This window comes from Carcharodon carcharias, chromosome 20 (genome assembly GCF_017639515.1).
Source record: "Carcharodon carcharias isolate sCarCar2 chromosome 20, sCarCar2.pri, whole genome shotgun sequence".
Lineage (NCBI taxonomy): Eukaryota > Metazoa > Chordata > Chondrichthyes > Lamniformes > Lamnidae > Carcharodon > Carcharodon carcharias.
Genome location: NC_054486.1, coordinates 83,192,808 through 83,206,631, shown reverse-complemented (window position 1 = coordinate 83,206,631; position 13,824 = coordinate 83,192,808). Strand labels below are relative to the sequence as shown.

General features: G+C 40.0%; 1 protein-coding gene across 1 annotated transcript in view; it reads right to left on the bottom strand.

Moving 5' to 3' along the window:
* Positions 1–13,824, bottom strand: part of lrrc9 (leucine rich repeat containing 9) — a 185,802-nt gene that overhangs the window by 162,288 nt on the left and 9,690 nt on the right. Inside the window, exons 3-4 of the mRNA XM_041214204.1 lie at positions 3,040–3,103; positions 1,499–1,569 (exon numbers count right to left, since the gene is read on the bottom strand). Coding sequence (XP_041070138.1) covers positions 1,499–1,569; positions 3,040–3,103 — 135 coding nt within the window. The remainder of the gene's footprint in view (positions 1–1,498; positions 1,570–3,039; positions 3,104–13,824) is intronic.

The window sequence follows — 13,824 nt, the reverse complement described above, 5'->3', positions numbered from 1 at the left end:
GACTTGAATTTTTCCACCATTTTCTGCTTTTATAACAGGATATAAGTGTAAGAACAACTGACATCACTGAAGCCGAAGGGTTTCTATGGCATATTAAGCCACCAGCAATTTCAGAGAATTCAATAAGCTTTTTGCACATCACTAAAGTGTGATTAAGCACCCTTAAGTATTCACTTGAGGAGCTGAGTCCCTCAGTATTGTAGTAACACTGTAATGCAAAACATTTAATCAAAAGTTTATCTATTTGACAAAGCTTGTCTATCGAAAGCTCTGTCCACCCCTTTTGACTGTTTTTAATGCCCCAGGAACAACTGATTGACTGCCTGCATAGCAGTTAATGGTGCGAACAGCTAATGAAGACATAGGACAGCTTCAGTCAGTTGTTAAACAAAAACAAAATTACCTGGAAAAACTCAGCAGGTCTGGCAGCATCGGTGGAGAAGAAAAGAGTTGACGTTTCGAGTCCTCATGACCCTTCGACAGAACTTGAGTTCGAGTCCAAGAAAGAGTTGAAATATAAGCTGGTTTAAGGTGTGTGTGGCGGGGGCGGAGCGAGAGAGAGAGAGGTGGAGTGGGGGTGTGGTTGTAGGGACAACCTCTCTCTCTCTCTCTCCGCCCCCCACACACACCTTAAACCAGCTTATATTTCAACTCTTTCTTGGACTCGAGCTCAAGTTCTGTCGAAGGGTCATGAGGACTCGAAACGTCAACTCTTTTCTTCTCCGCCGATGCTGCCAGACCTGCTGAGTTTTTCCAGGTAACTCTGTTTTTGTTTTGGATTTCCAGCATCCGCAGTTTTTTTGTTTTTATTTCAGTCAGTTGTTTCCCAAATACAGATGACCTGTTGGTTTCCAGTCAAATAAACTATTGTCTGATACAGAAGAGTTGGAGAATCAATACATTTTACCACTTAGTGTACTGTACTACATCACATATGGTTCACCTGTCTATAACCAGAAGGGTTCTACTTTAACAAACCAACAAGGTTTTCTCACTACTCCAGCTGATTAATACTGAGACTGGAAGTTGAAGTGAACCCTCTGTCTTGTTTTGTTATAAATTCAACTGCCATGCTTTACATTCTACCACTTTGATAATTTGATGAACAATAGGCATAAATTGCAATTTTGCAGAACCTAAATGACTCTGTTCAAAATCATACAAAGCAAGGCATGAACAATAAAACAAAGTTAAATCATGGACATGTTAAATCATTTCTATTTCTGTCCTGTATTTTGCTCAGAGTGGTATGATTTGCATGGCAATTGATAATTACAAGGACCCAAAACATGCAACACCCAAGAACCAGTTTTTCTTAGCACTAAGGAGTTCAATGGAATTATTGTACACCACATACAGCAGAAAAATTAGCACAAACTATTGTGTGGTGGGGACCGTACTACCAAAACCCATCTTTCAAACAACAACTTCAAAAGCAGAAATATTCTGATAGAGACAGTAATCAATGCAAAATGAGCTTGAGTTTTAAAATACATACCTTAAAAGAGCATATTCTGTTTCCTGAGAGGTTCAGCCATTCTAGCTGAACATTGGAGTCCAAAGAGTCAGCTGAAATTTAAAACATTGTTTCAAACGGATTATATTAAAAAAATTAAAATGTTTAAAATAAAATAGTCTTTGATAAAATAATCTAAAAAGGATTCAGTACAGTAACAAAAAGCAGGTCTTGTACCTGAGCAACATCTCAAAGTACTTTACATGCGATGAATTATATTGAAGGCTAATGGTTGTTATTATGTAGGCAAACATGTTAATTACTTTATATACAGCAGGGTCCCACAAACAGCAAACAGACAAATAGTCAGTTTGTTTGCTTTTGGCAATGTTGCTTGAGAGAGAAAAATATTGTCCAAACACAGAAAGAACTCTTTACTCATCTTCCAACAGTGGTGTGTGATTTCTAAATCCACTTTAACAGGACAGCATCACTCTTTAACATAATTGACAGAAGTACAATATAATTCCTGTGGTATAATCCTGGTTTCAACAAGTTTTTGAACTCTAAGTCCTGTCATGAGGCTCTAATCCCCAAACTTTTGACTTATGGATAACAATGTTACAACTGAGCCAAGCAGTCATAGAAATTTAGCACAGAAGGAGCCACCACAGCTCTTTGAACTGGAGCTACTCAGATTCCATTCCCCTAACTTTTCCACATTTGTTTATATGCATGTTTTTTTCAGTAAGCGGCTCAAGTGACTTGTGGTAAGGCACTCAACATTCTAATAAACGTCTTTGGGAAAAATCTTCTAACTGCCCACTTCATTATCCTAGGACCAATCCTGAGTTTATGCCCCATGTTACAGACTGGCCAACTAATGGAAACAAACAATCTTTCACTATTGACCCTCTCGAAGGCTTTCTCAATTTAAAAACTCCTATTAAGATCCCATTTTACTTCTCTATTTCAGTGGAAAAAGATCCAATTTCCAGGTCTTTTTTCATAGTTATAATAGTTTATTTACAATTACAGGAATTAATTAAGTTAAAAAAGATCAACATCATGATTATCATAGAAAACAAAACCAGAGGAAGAAAAACTTTATCATATTCCTACCATTTAAAATGGGCTGGGCTCAGTAATGAATTAGCCATTGTATCATCACTAAATATAAGACAACATGCTGAAGCTAATAATCAGACTAGTACTTTTCATTTGTATGAGTTTTATCTGTTCTCAACAGTACTAATGGAACACAACCAGCATCATTCAAAAAGAATTGTAACTCTCATCAGTTCATGAAGTGAGTGCATTGACCATATAGAACATTTAACTATCTGAGTTAAAGGAGAGGAAGGAGATAGAAGATAGACATGGTAAATAAATGAAAGGTTTATGTCAGGTAACCCCAGTAAGGGTTTACTTTTATTCCACTAAATCTAGTTTAGTTTACTTTTCTAAAAGAATATCAAGTACTCCTTTGTGGTTCTAAAATCATAAAAAGTATGAAATCACTTAAAACAGATTACTTGCCTACTGATAAGTTAAGCATATTGCAAATTGGCCTGCATACTTACTAATCACATCAATTAAATTACCAGCAAGATTCAGCTCCTTGAGATGCGTCAATGTATTTAGTCCCTGCAGTAAAAAAGTAAAAAGTAATTGCAGTCTAACTCACATTTATACAGTTTCTACTGTCATGGAGTTTACTTATTCTCATGTTTTCTTTCCATTCATTTTGTCATTGTATTATTGAAAGTATTGCCAATTAGCCTAACATCTATGTTAGGGAAATTGCTAGAATCCATTACTATGAAGGTTATAGCAGGATAGTTAGAAAACCGTAATATGATCAGATAGAGTCAGCATGCCTTTGTGGTAGGAAAATCAAGTTTAACTAATTTATTAGTTTTTTTTTGAGAAAATTACATGCAAGGTGGATAAAAGGGAACCTGTAGATGTGGTGTACTTAGATTTCAAAAAGGCATTTGATAAGTGTCACATCAAAGGTTACTATACAAGAGAACATGGTGAAGGGGATAACATATTAGCATGGATAAAGAAGTGGTTAGCTAACAGGAAGCAGAGAGTAGGCATAAATGGGTCTTTTTTGGATTAGTAAGCAGTAACTAGTGAAGTGCCACAGGGATCAGTGCTAAGGCCTTAACTATTTATAATCTACATTAATGATTTGGATAAAGGGACCGAATGTATGGGAGCTAAATTTGCTGATGACACAAAGATAAGTAGGAAAATAAGTTGCAAAGAGGACATAAGGGGTCTGCAAAGGAGTATAGATAGGTTAAATGAGTGGGAAAAAAAATTCCAGATGCAGTATAATGTGGGAAAATGTAAATACATGAATATACAAATTAGAAGCAGGAGTAAGCCACTCAGCCCACGAGCCTGCTCCACCATTCAATAAGATCATGGCTGATCTGAATGTAACCTCAACTCCACATTCCCACCTACTCCCAATAACTGTTCACCCTCTTGCTTATCAAGAATCGAACTACCTCTGCCTTAAAAATATTTAAAGACTCTGCTTCCGCTGCCTTTTGAGGAAGATAGTTCCAAAGACCCACGACCCTCCGAGAGAAAAAATTCTCATTTTTGTTTTAAATGGGCGATCCCTTATTTTAAAAGTGACTGGTAGTTCTAGAGTCTCCCACAAGAGGGAACATCCTTTCCACACCCACCCTGTCAAGACCCCTCAGGATCATGTATGTTTCAATCAAGTTGCCTCTTACTCTTCTAAACTCCAATGGATACAAGCCAAGCCTGTCCAGCCTTTTCTCATAAGACCGCCCACCCATTCCAAGTACTAGTCTAGTAAACCTTCTCTGAACTACTTCCAATGCACTTACATCCTTCCTCAAATAAGGAGACCAATGCTGTACATAGTACTCCACATGTGTGTCACCAATGTCCTATATAACTGATGCATAACCTCACTACTTTTATATTCAATTCCCCTCGCAATAAACAATAACATTCAATTAGCTTTCCCAATTACTTGCTATACCTGCATACTAACCTTTTGAAATTCATGCTCTAGGACACCCAGATCCCTCTGCATCTCAGAGCTCTGCAACCTCTCACCTTTAAGAAGGAGCCAATGACAGTGGTATTGTCACTGGACAAGTAATCCAGAGACCATCTCCAACAAGAGAGAATCCAGCCATCGCCCTTTGATGTTCAATGGCATTATCATTGCTGAATTCCCCACTATCAAAATCCTGGGGGTTACCATTGACCAGAAACTGAACTGGACTAGCCATACAAATACTGTGGCTACAAGAGCAAGTCAGAGGCTAGGAATCCTGCAACGAGTACGCACCTCCTGAATCCCAAAAGCCTATCTACCATCTACAAGGCACAAGTCAGGAGTGTGATGGAATACTGCCCACTTGCCTGGATGAGTGCAGCCCCCACAACACTCAAGAAGCTTGACACTGTCCAGGACAAAGCAGCCCACTTGGTTGACACCACATCCACAAACGTACAGTAGCAGCATTGTGTACCATCTAAAAGATGCACTGCAGGAATTCACCAAAGCTCCTTCGACAGCACCTTCCAAACCCACGACTACTACCATCTAGAAGGACAAGAGCAGCAGATAGATGGGAACATCATCACCTGGAAGTTCCCCTCCAAGTCACTCACCATCCTGACTTGCAAATAAATTGCCATTCCTTCACTGTCGCTGGGTCAAAATTCTGGAACTCCCTTCCTAACAGCATTGTGGGTGTACCTACACCACAACGGACTGCAGTGGTACAAGAAGGCAGCTCACCACCACCTTCTCAAGGGCAACTAGGGATGGGCAATAAATGCTGGCCCAGCCAGCAAAGCCCACATCCTGTGAATGAATAAAAAAGATAATATGCTTCTTTTTATTCTTCTTGCCAAAATGGACAATTTCATTTTCCTACATTATACTTCATTTGCAAGATCTTTCCCACTCACTTAACCTATCTATATCCCTTTGTAGCCTTCTAATGTCCTCTTCACAGCTTACTTTACTAACTATCTTTGTGTCACCAGTAAATTAAGCAACCATACCTTCAATCACATCAACCAAGTCATTTAAATAAATTGTGAACAGTTAAGGCCCCAGCACCAATCCCTGAGTCACACCACTCATTACATTTTGCCAAGCAGAAAATGACCCATTTATGACTTCTCTCTGCTTCCTGTTAGCTCGCCAATCTTCTATTCATGCCAATATGTTACCACCAACACCATGAGCTTTTATTTTCCACAATAACCTTTGATGTGGCACGTTATTAAGTGCCTTGTGGAAATCTAAGTACAGTACATCCACAACCCTTTTATCCACAACTCATATTACTTCTTCAAAGGATACCAATAAATTGGTTAAACATGATTTCCCTCTCACAAAACCATGTTGACTCTGCCTAATTACTTTAAATTTATCTAAGTGCATCAACTACCTCACTATCCACTTTTTGTAAGACCCTAAAATGAAGACCATCAGGGCCCGGGGACTTGTCAGCCTGCAGCTCAACAATTTGCTCAATACCATTTCCCTGGTGATTGTAATTTTCTAGAGTTCCTCCCTCCCTTCCATTTCCTGATTTACAGTTATTTCTGGGATGTTACTTGTATCCTCTATAGTGAAGATCAATGCAAAATACCTGTTCAATTCATCTGTCATCGCCTTATTTTCCAATATTAATTCCCCAGACTCACTTTCTATAGGAATAATGCTCACTTGAGCTTTTTTTTTCTCCTTTTTTAATCTTTTAGCCATTCTTTGCTGTTTTTTTAAATTGTGTCCAATCTTCTGACGTACCACCAATCTTTGGACAATCATCTGCTTTTTCTTTAAGTAAGATACTATCTTTAACTGTTTTAGTTAACCACATATGGTGGGTCCTTGTGGAACTTATCCACTTTGGCAACAAGAATGAAAGAGCATTATACCATTTAAATGGAGAGAAATTGCCGAATCCAGTGGTACAGAGGGACCTGAGTGTCCCGAGTCATGAACCATAAAAAATTAGTATGCAAATACAGCAAGTGATTAGGAAGGCAAAGGGAATGCTGATGTTTATTGCAAGGGGAATGGAATACAATAGTATGGAAATGTTACCACAGCTGTACAGGGCATTGGTAAGACCATATCTGGAATAATGTGTACAGTTTTGGTCTCCTTATTTGGGAAAAGATATAATTACATTAGCAGTACAGAGAAGGTTCATGTGATTCATTCTGGAATGAAGGGCTCATCCTATGAAGAAAGGGTGAACAGGTTGGGCCTATACACATTAGAGTTTAGAAGAATGAGAGGTGATCTTCTTGAAACATATAAGATCCTGAGGGACTTGATAGGGTATATATCAGGAGGATGTTTCCACTTGTGGGGGAGACTAGAATGAGCAGACACAGCTTGAGAATAAGAGGTCTCCCTTTTACGACTAAGATAACAAGATTTTTTTTCTCTAAAAAGGATCGTATGTGGAATTCTCTTTCCCAGAGGGCAGTGGAGACTGGATCATTTAAGGCAGACTTAGATAGATTTTTGATAGACAGCGGAGTCAAGGGTTATGTGGGGGTGGGGGAAGAAGAGTCCGCTCTGAAGAATCGTAGGGGTTCGAAATGTTAACTCTTTTTTTTCTCCACTGCTGTTAGACCTGCTGAGTTTTTCCAGCATTTTCTGTTTTTGTTCCACACCAACATGAAGCCAATTGTGAACTGAGTTTGAAGATCTGAACTGACTCAGAAGCCAAGTGGAGTATAACCTTCAGGGAATCTTACGTTATTTTGTTCCGAAGTCAGATTCAATCCAGTAACTGGATTCAAGCTGCAATTTCACTTCAACTACAGCCTAAAATGTGAATGAAAAGCTATTTTAAACTGAGGCTGTTATAAGTTGAATGCAGATGTATCCTTAGAGGCAGTGTAAAACTCCCCACAGTCTGCCCCATCCAAGGGGCAAATGAGACGATCATCCACTACTGAATTGCATTGCACTGAAACATTTCTATTCCACCTCTTTAGTTATCCTCATGATCTGTGTAAGTGAAATTCTACTTTAGTTTGTGTTCCAGTCTCACTCCACTCTGAAGTAGAATCACAGCACCCAAACACAATATGTTACAGCACAAAAGTATTGTAGCCATCTAGTCTGTACTGCTGTTTACGATCTAGATATAAAAACTCTTCAATTATTTTGTATTCAATTTTGCACCCTTTTTTATTGTTTGTACTGGTTGGCACAACAATCTAGCATTACTTCTTTTTATTCCTCTTTTCTTCAGTTCTCTGCCTGAAAGCAGATCTGAACCACAGTACCAAAACCTCCACCATGGATAGGGTAAGGAGGCAAGTCTCAAATCCATCCCAGATAAAAGAGTTGAACCCCATGCTGTTGGAACCAACCTGATCCAAACCAGCCACCTGCCACCCTAAGATGTCTTGAGTTGCTGTGGTAACATGTACTTTGTATGCATGTTGTAGCCTGGAGCTATGGTAGTGATGGTAGAGGCTCCAACATTCTTTCCGTCACATGGCTGACTAGCATTCTCTTCCGATCTTACCACATGCCAATGGTGTATATTGGAAGAATTTACAAGTTGAAACTTAACCTGTTTGCACAACCTTCTTTGTTATGAACTCACCTTCCTTGGCCAGCAAGCCCTAGTGTGGGATTTGAACCCAGAGCTTCTGGCTTAGAGGCAGGGATGCTACCCACTGTGCCACAAGAGCCCCACCCCCAACCCAACACTATTTACACAAATTATAATGCTTCATAATCTTAAACAGCTCTTTTCAAGACACCCAATAATTTTCTCAGCTTCAGTGAAAAATGTCCTAATTCTCAGGTCTCCCTTCATAATAATAACCCTATCTACCCATTCCCTGGATCAGGAATAAAGCACTTCTGTAAAATTTTTTAAAAATTCATTCATGGGATGTGGGCGTCGCTGACTAGACTGCTATTTATTGGCCATCCCCTAAATGCCCTTGAGAAGGGGTTTAGCTGGATGATGAAGGTTAAAACAACAATTGATGCATTTTGAAAAGAAAAGTGAGTAAGGAACTATAAATAAACTTGCACTTCAAGGCTGCAAAATTTAGTTGCATAGCTGATGTATTTTCAGTACCACTAGTGACAATTAGGGTTCAAACTGGTATCCATGCCCTGCCAGCAAAGGACAGTACTGGTCGCCATTTTGGATATGTTGCTAGCGTGAATATGGAGACTATGTGCCAGGAGTATGCAGAGTTGGCAGATTGTGACGTCAGTTAGCGTGTAATGTTGATTTGACTATTTTCAACCTCGACTCTTAATTTTACACAGCTAAACATGCATTCAGAAACAGAAAGGCATTGTAAGTGCAGATTGAAGCATTTTAAAATTACAATAATATTGATAAATTGAGTGAATGGGTAAAACAGTGGCAAATGGATTCCATATGAGGTAAATAGCAAACGTAAGCTCATCCACTCTGGACCCAAAAAGGATAGAATGGGGTACTTTGTAAATGGTGAAAAGCTAGAAACACTGGAGATCCAAAAAAACCTAGGGGCCCAGGCACATAAGTCATTAAAATGTCATGAACATATATTGAAGATAATCAAAAAGGTCAAACAGAATGTTGGCTTTTATATCTAGAGGTCATGCTTCAGCTATACAAAGGTCTGGCAGACCACACCTAGAATAGCGTGAACAGGTCTGGGCACCACATTTTAGGAAGAGTATATTGGCTTTGGAAGAGTGCAGCAATGATTTACTAGAATGATACTTGAACTCCAAAGGTTAAATCACAAGGAGAGATTAAACAAACTAAGATTATATTCCCTGGAATTTAGAACGTCAAGGGGCGATTTAGAGTCATAGAATGGTTGCAGCATAGAAGGCGGCCATTCGGTCCATCATGTTTATGCTAGCTCTCTGAAGGAACAATTCACCTAGAGCCATTCCCTGCTTCTCCCCATAGCCCTGCTATTGTAACTGCCGGAACAGAATTTTTTCAGCTGTCACTGACACAGACAAGTTGTTTTTGCTTCAAATCTTTAAAGGTATGTGGATTTTAATAACTTCACAACTTGGATTTTTTTCCACTCTCACTGATACAGGCAGGCTGGATTTTTAATTTTTAAAGGGTTGGAGGTTTAAATAACTTGGCAGTTCTACATACCTTACACGCCCTTCACAAGCATTTCCATCTCCTTCATAAATTCATGACTCTCACACTGCAAGATAAGGCTCTTGCTACAGTAAAAAAAAGGTCTGTTAACTCAGCATTGAGTTCAAATGGCCCAGCTGAGTTTGGTTTACCCGTCTGAGTCACACCCCACCCCTTTTCCTCCTGCAGTGAAAATGGGATCTGCCAAAAATGGGGGTAGTACTTTCCTGAGCTGGGTCCCGTCCACCATTTCTAAAGGTCTGTGGAGTCTCCAAGACTCTGCACGAGTCTGGCCCTCAGAAATTAAGCAGCTTCTGCTTATGCTGCAATGGAAGCAGAGATATCAGCCACCAGAGGCTGCATCATGGTTAGATCCACAGGTGTAGTAACAGAATTGGCCATCAATTCCACACTGGAAATAATGGGATCCAAACTGCACAAAAGCTTGTGCAAGTTCGTATCTGAACTTACGCAAGCTCCTTGAGAGTAACTGCAGGTTTTTTGGGAGGCCTACCAATGCACCAAGCAGTTCATTGTGTCTCCCTGTCTTTTTCTGCACACCTTTCCATAGAGGTCCACATCTAAGCCCTCACAGTATAACCTCACTTTCTGGTTAGCTGGCACCTATGCTACCCATGCCCCCTGCCCTGGCTGTGGGCCACTCATACCCAGTGTCTCATCACATGCATATCCTGTCTTTATGCTAGCCTCTAAAGTATATGCAGTGTCAGTATCCGAGCTTGTGGCTGTGAGTATAAGAGGGAGTGAATGTGTTTCTTCTTCATTACCGTCTTCTTGCTCTTCCACCCCTATCTGATGAGGTGGCAGTTCTTGGGTATCTAAAAGGAGAAAGGCACAAAGGTACAGCTGTGATTTTGCTGGGAGGTGGGCAGAAACAAAGAGGTGCAGCTTAGACCATCTGCAGCTTATATAACAGAAGACAATGTGGGATAAGGAGGAAGAGATATATGAGAAGAATACCTTGAACTTTTACTAGCCACTCATGATTTTTGTCCCTCCTCAGGGGTGCAAAAACTCAACAGCGTACTTAACAATGGCTGTACAGTGCATTCATGTAAAATGAGTAGGCAGTACGAAGTTTACATGCTGCCTGCATCAACAGCAACAGGCAAAGTTAAATATGCATAGTCATCTCTACATCTGTTTTCAGGGCTGACTGAATTTTATAAATATTTAGGCCGGGAAATGAATTAGGGTTCAATTTGATATTGCCTTCTAATCATTTCTCATGGCCTCTTTGCCTCTCATATTCACTCACCCACTTTTCCAGGACCGCCTCATCCAATTCAAGGTCAACTTTTTCAATTTCGTCCTATGCTTTCCAAAACTTACATGGTTATTAACCAAATCCTACTCCTGTTGTAAGCTTCCTTTCTCTGTTTTAGATTAATTTTTATTTCCTTTGTCATTCAAGGCACATTAGCTTTGGATGTTCCACCATTTTCCTTCAAAGGGATATGCCTGGTTTGTACCAGAATTACCACTTCCCTGAATGCCTTTCATTGCCCTGCTACTACTTTATCATGCAGTCAACTTTTTCCAATCTACCTATGCTAGGTTCCTTCTTAAATCACTGAAATTAGCTCCTTCCCAGTTGAGCATTTTTAGCTTCAATATTTTCTGCTCTCTTTCCATAATTACTCTTAACCAAATTAGGTTGAGGTGCTGTTAGCTAGATGATCTCATTTTGTAATACTTTCCACTTGCCCTACTTCATTTCCCAGAACGAGACCCAACATTCTTCCTTCCTTATTGGGCTGGAAACATATTTATTGAGAAAGTTATCCAGTACACAAGTCAAAAATTCCTCTCCTTCCCTATCCTTAGCACTATATTTTTCCCAGTCTACATTAGGGTAATTAAGTCTCCAAATATTACTACCCGGTGTTTGTTATTCACCTATAAAATTTGATAACAAATCACTCATCTCTCTCCTTCTCACTGTCTGGAGCTTTACAAAACATCATCCGCCAATATAACAGCTCCCCTTCTGTTCCTTAACAATCAAAAAGGCTCAAAGCTTTAACCACCCAGTGCACGCTTTTTATTCAAAAATGTAACATTCTTAAATAATACTCCAATAGCCTCTCCTTTTCTTCCTTCCTGATCATTTCTGAGCACCGGGTAACCAGGAATATTAAGGACACAGGGTGGCCTTGATTGAGCTGTGTTTCTATTAATGGGGACACATCATGATCCCATACGGCAACTCCTGCCTGCAGGTTTACAGGATGTTAGCATAGTGGTAATGTTATTAGCCTAGTAATCCAGAGGACCAGGCTAATGCTTCAGAGACACAAGTTCAAATCGCATCATGGAAGCTAGTGGAATTTAAACTGAATTAATAAATCTGGAATAAAATGTTAGTCTCAGAAATAATGATTATGAAACTACTGGATAATTGTTGTTCACTAATATCCTTCCAGACAGGAAATATGCCTACAGGGGATCACCAGATCCACAGCAATGTGGTTGACTCCTAACTGCCCTCTGAAATGGCCCAGCAAGTTAATCAGTTGTATCAAACCACTACAGAAAACAGTATGGGTGTGCCTGCAGTTCAAGAAGGTAGCTCACCATTACCTTCTCAAAGGCAATTAGAAATTGGCAAAAAATGCTGGCCTTGCCAGCAATGCTCACATCCCAAGATCGAATAAGAAGAAAATAAATAAAAAGCTTACCAGCCTTATTTAGTTACACTATGGACACTGATGTACAGACAATTTAATACCTCCTTTGTCACTTTTACTATTTTCTTCAATCTGGACTGGAGGGAAGGGTAAAACTCCAAGAAGTATGACTAATGGGAAACAAAGCAGCAGGTTAGTGTGTGGGGGGGTGAATTCAACTTCATGGAAAATTATGAAAAAACTGAAAAGGAGAGCCCAGGAGAGGCTATTAAAGTCTCCAGAACACAAAATAGGACAGAGTGTTTGGAAAGGGCTGGGAATCTAACTTCAAGCACATCAGATAAAGGGATGACAATGAGAAAGGGGACGGGAAATACAGGACTGAAGGTGTTGTATCTGAATGCACGCAGTATACGAAATAAGGTAAATGAGCTTGTGGCGCAGATTGAAATTGGCAGGTATGATGTGGTGAGCATTACGGAAACATGGCTGCAAGGGGATCAGGACTGGGAGCTAAATATCCAAGGATATACATCCTATCGAAAAGATAGGCAAGTTGGCAGAGGGGGTGGGGTTGCTTTGTTAGTAAGAAATGAAATGAAATCGATTGCAAGAAATGATGTAGAGTCAGATGATGTAGAATCTGTGTGGGTAGAGTTGAGGAACCACAAAGGTAAAAAAACCATAATGGGAGTTATGTACAGGCCTCCGAACAGTAGTCAGGACGTGGGGCACAAGATACACCAGGAGATAGAAAAGTTGTGTAAGAAAGGCAAGGTTACAGTGATCATGGGGGATTTCAATATGCAGGTAGATTGGGAAAATCAGGTTGGTGGTGGATCCCAAGAAAAGGAATTTGTGGAATGTCTACAAGATGGCTTTTTGGAGCAGCTTGTGGTGGAGCCCACTAGGGATTAGGCAATTCTAGATTTAGTGATGTGTAATGAGGAAGATTTGATAAGGAAGCTTAAGGTGCAGGAACCCTTAGGAGGAAGTGACCATAATATGATAGAATTTTCCCTGCAATTTGAGAGGAAAAAGCTGGAATCAGATGTATCGGTATTACAGTTGAATAAAGGCGACTACAGAGGCTTGAGGGAGGAGCTGGCCCGAATTGACTGGGAGATGAGCCTAGCAGGAAAGACAATGGAACAGCAATGGCGAGTTTCTGGGAGTAATTTGGGAGACACAGCAAAAATTCATCCCTAGGAAGAAGAAGCATACTAAAGGGAGGACGAGGCAACCATGGCTAACAAGGGAAGTCAGGGACAGCATAAAAGCTAGAGAGAAAGCATACAATGCGGCGAAGAGCAGTGGAAAACCAGGGGATTGGGAAGCCTACAAAGACCAACAGAGGACAGCTAAAAAAGAAATAAGGAGGGAGAAGTTTAAATATGAGGGTAAACTAGCCAGTAATATAAAAGAAGATTGCAAGAGTTTTTTTAGATATATAAAGGGTAAGAGAGAGGAAAAAGTGGATATTGGGCCGCTGGAAAATGACGCTGGAGAAGTAGTAGTGGGGAACAAAGAAATGGCAGAGGAACTGAAT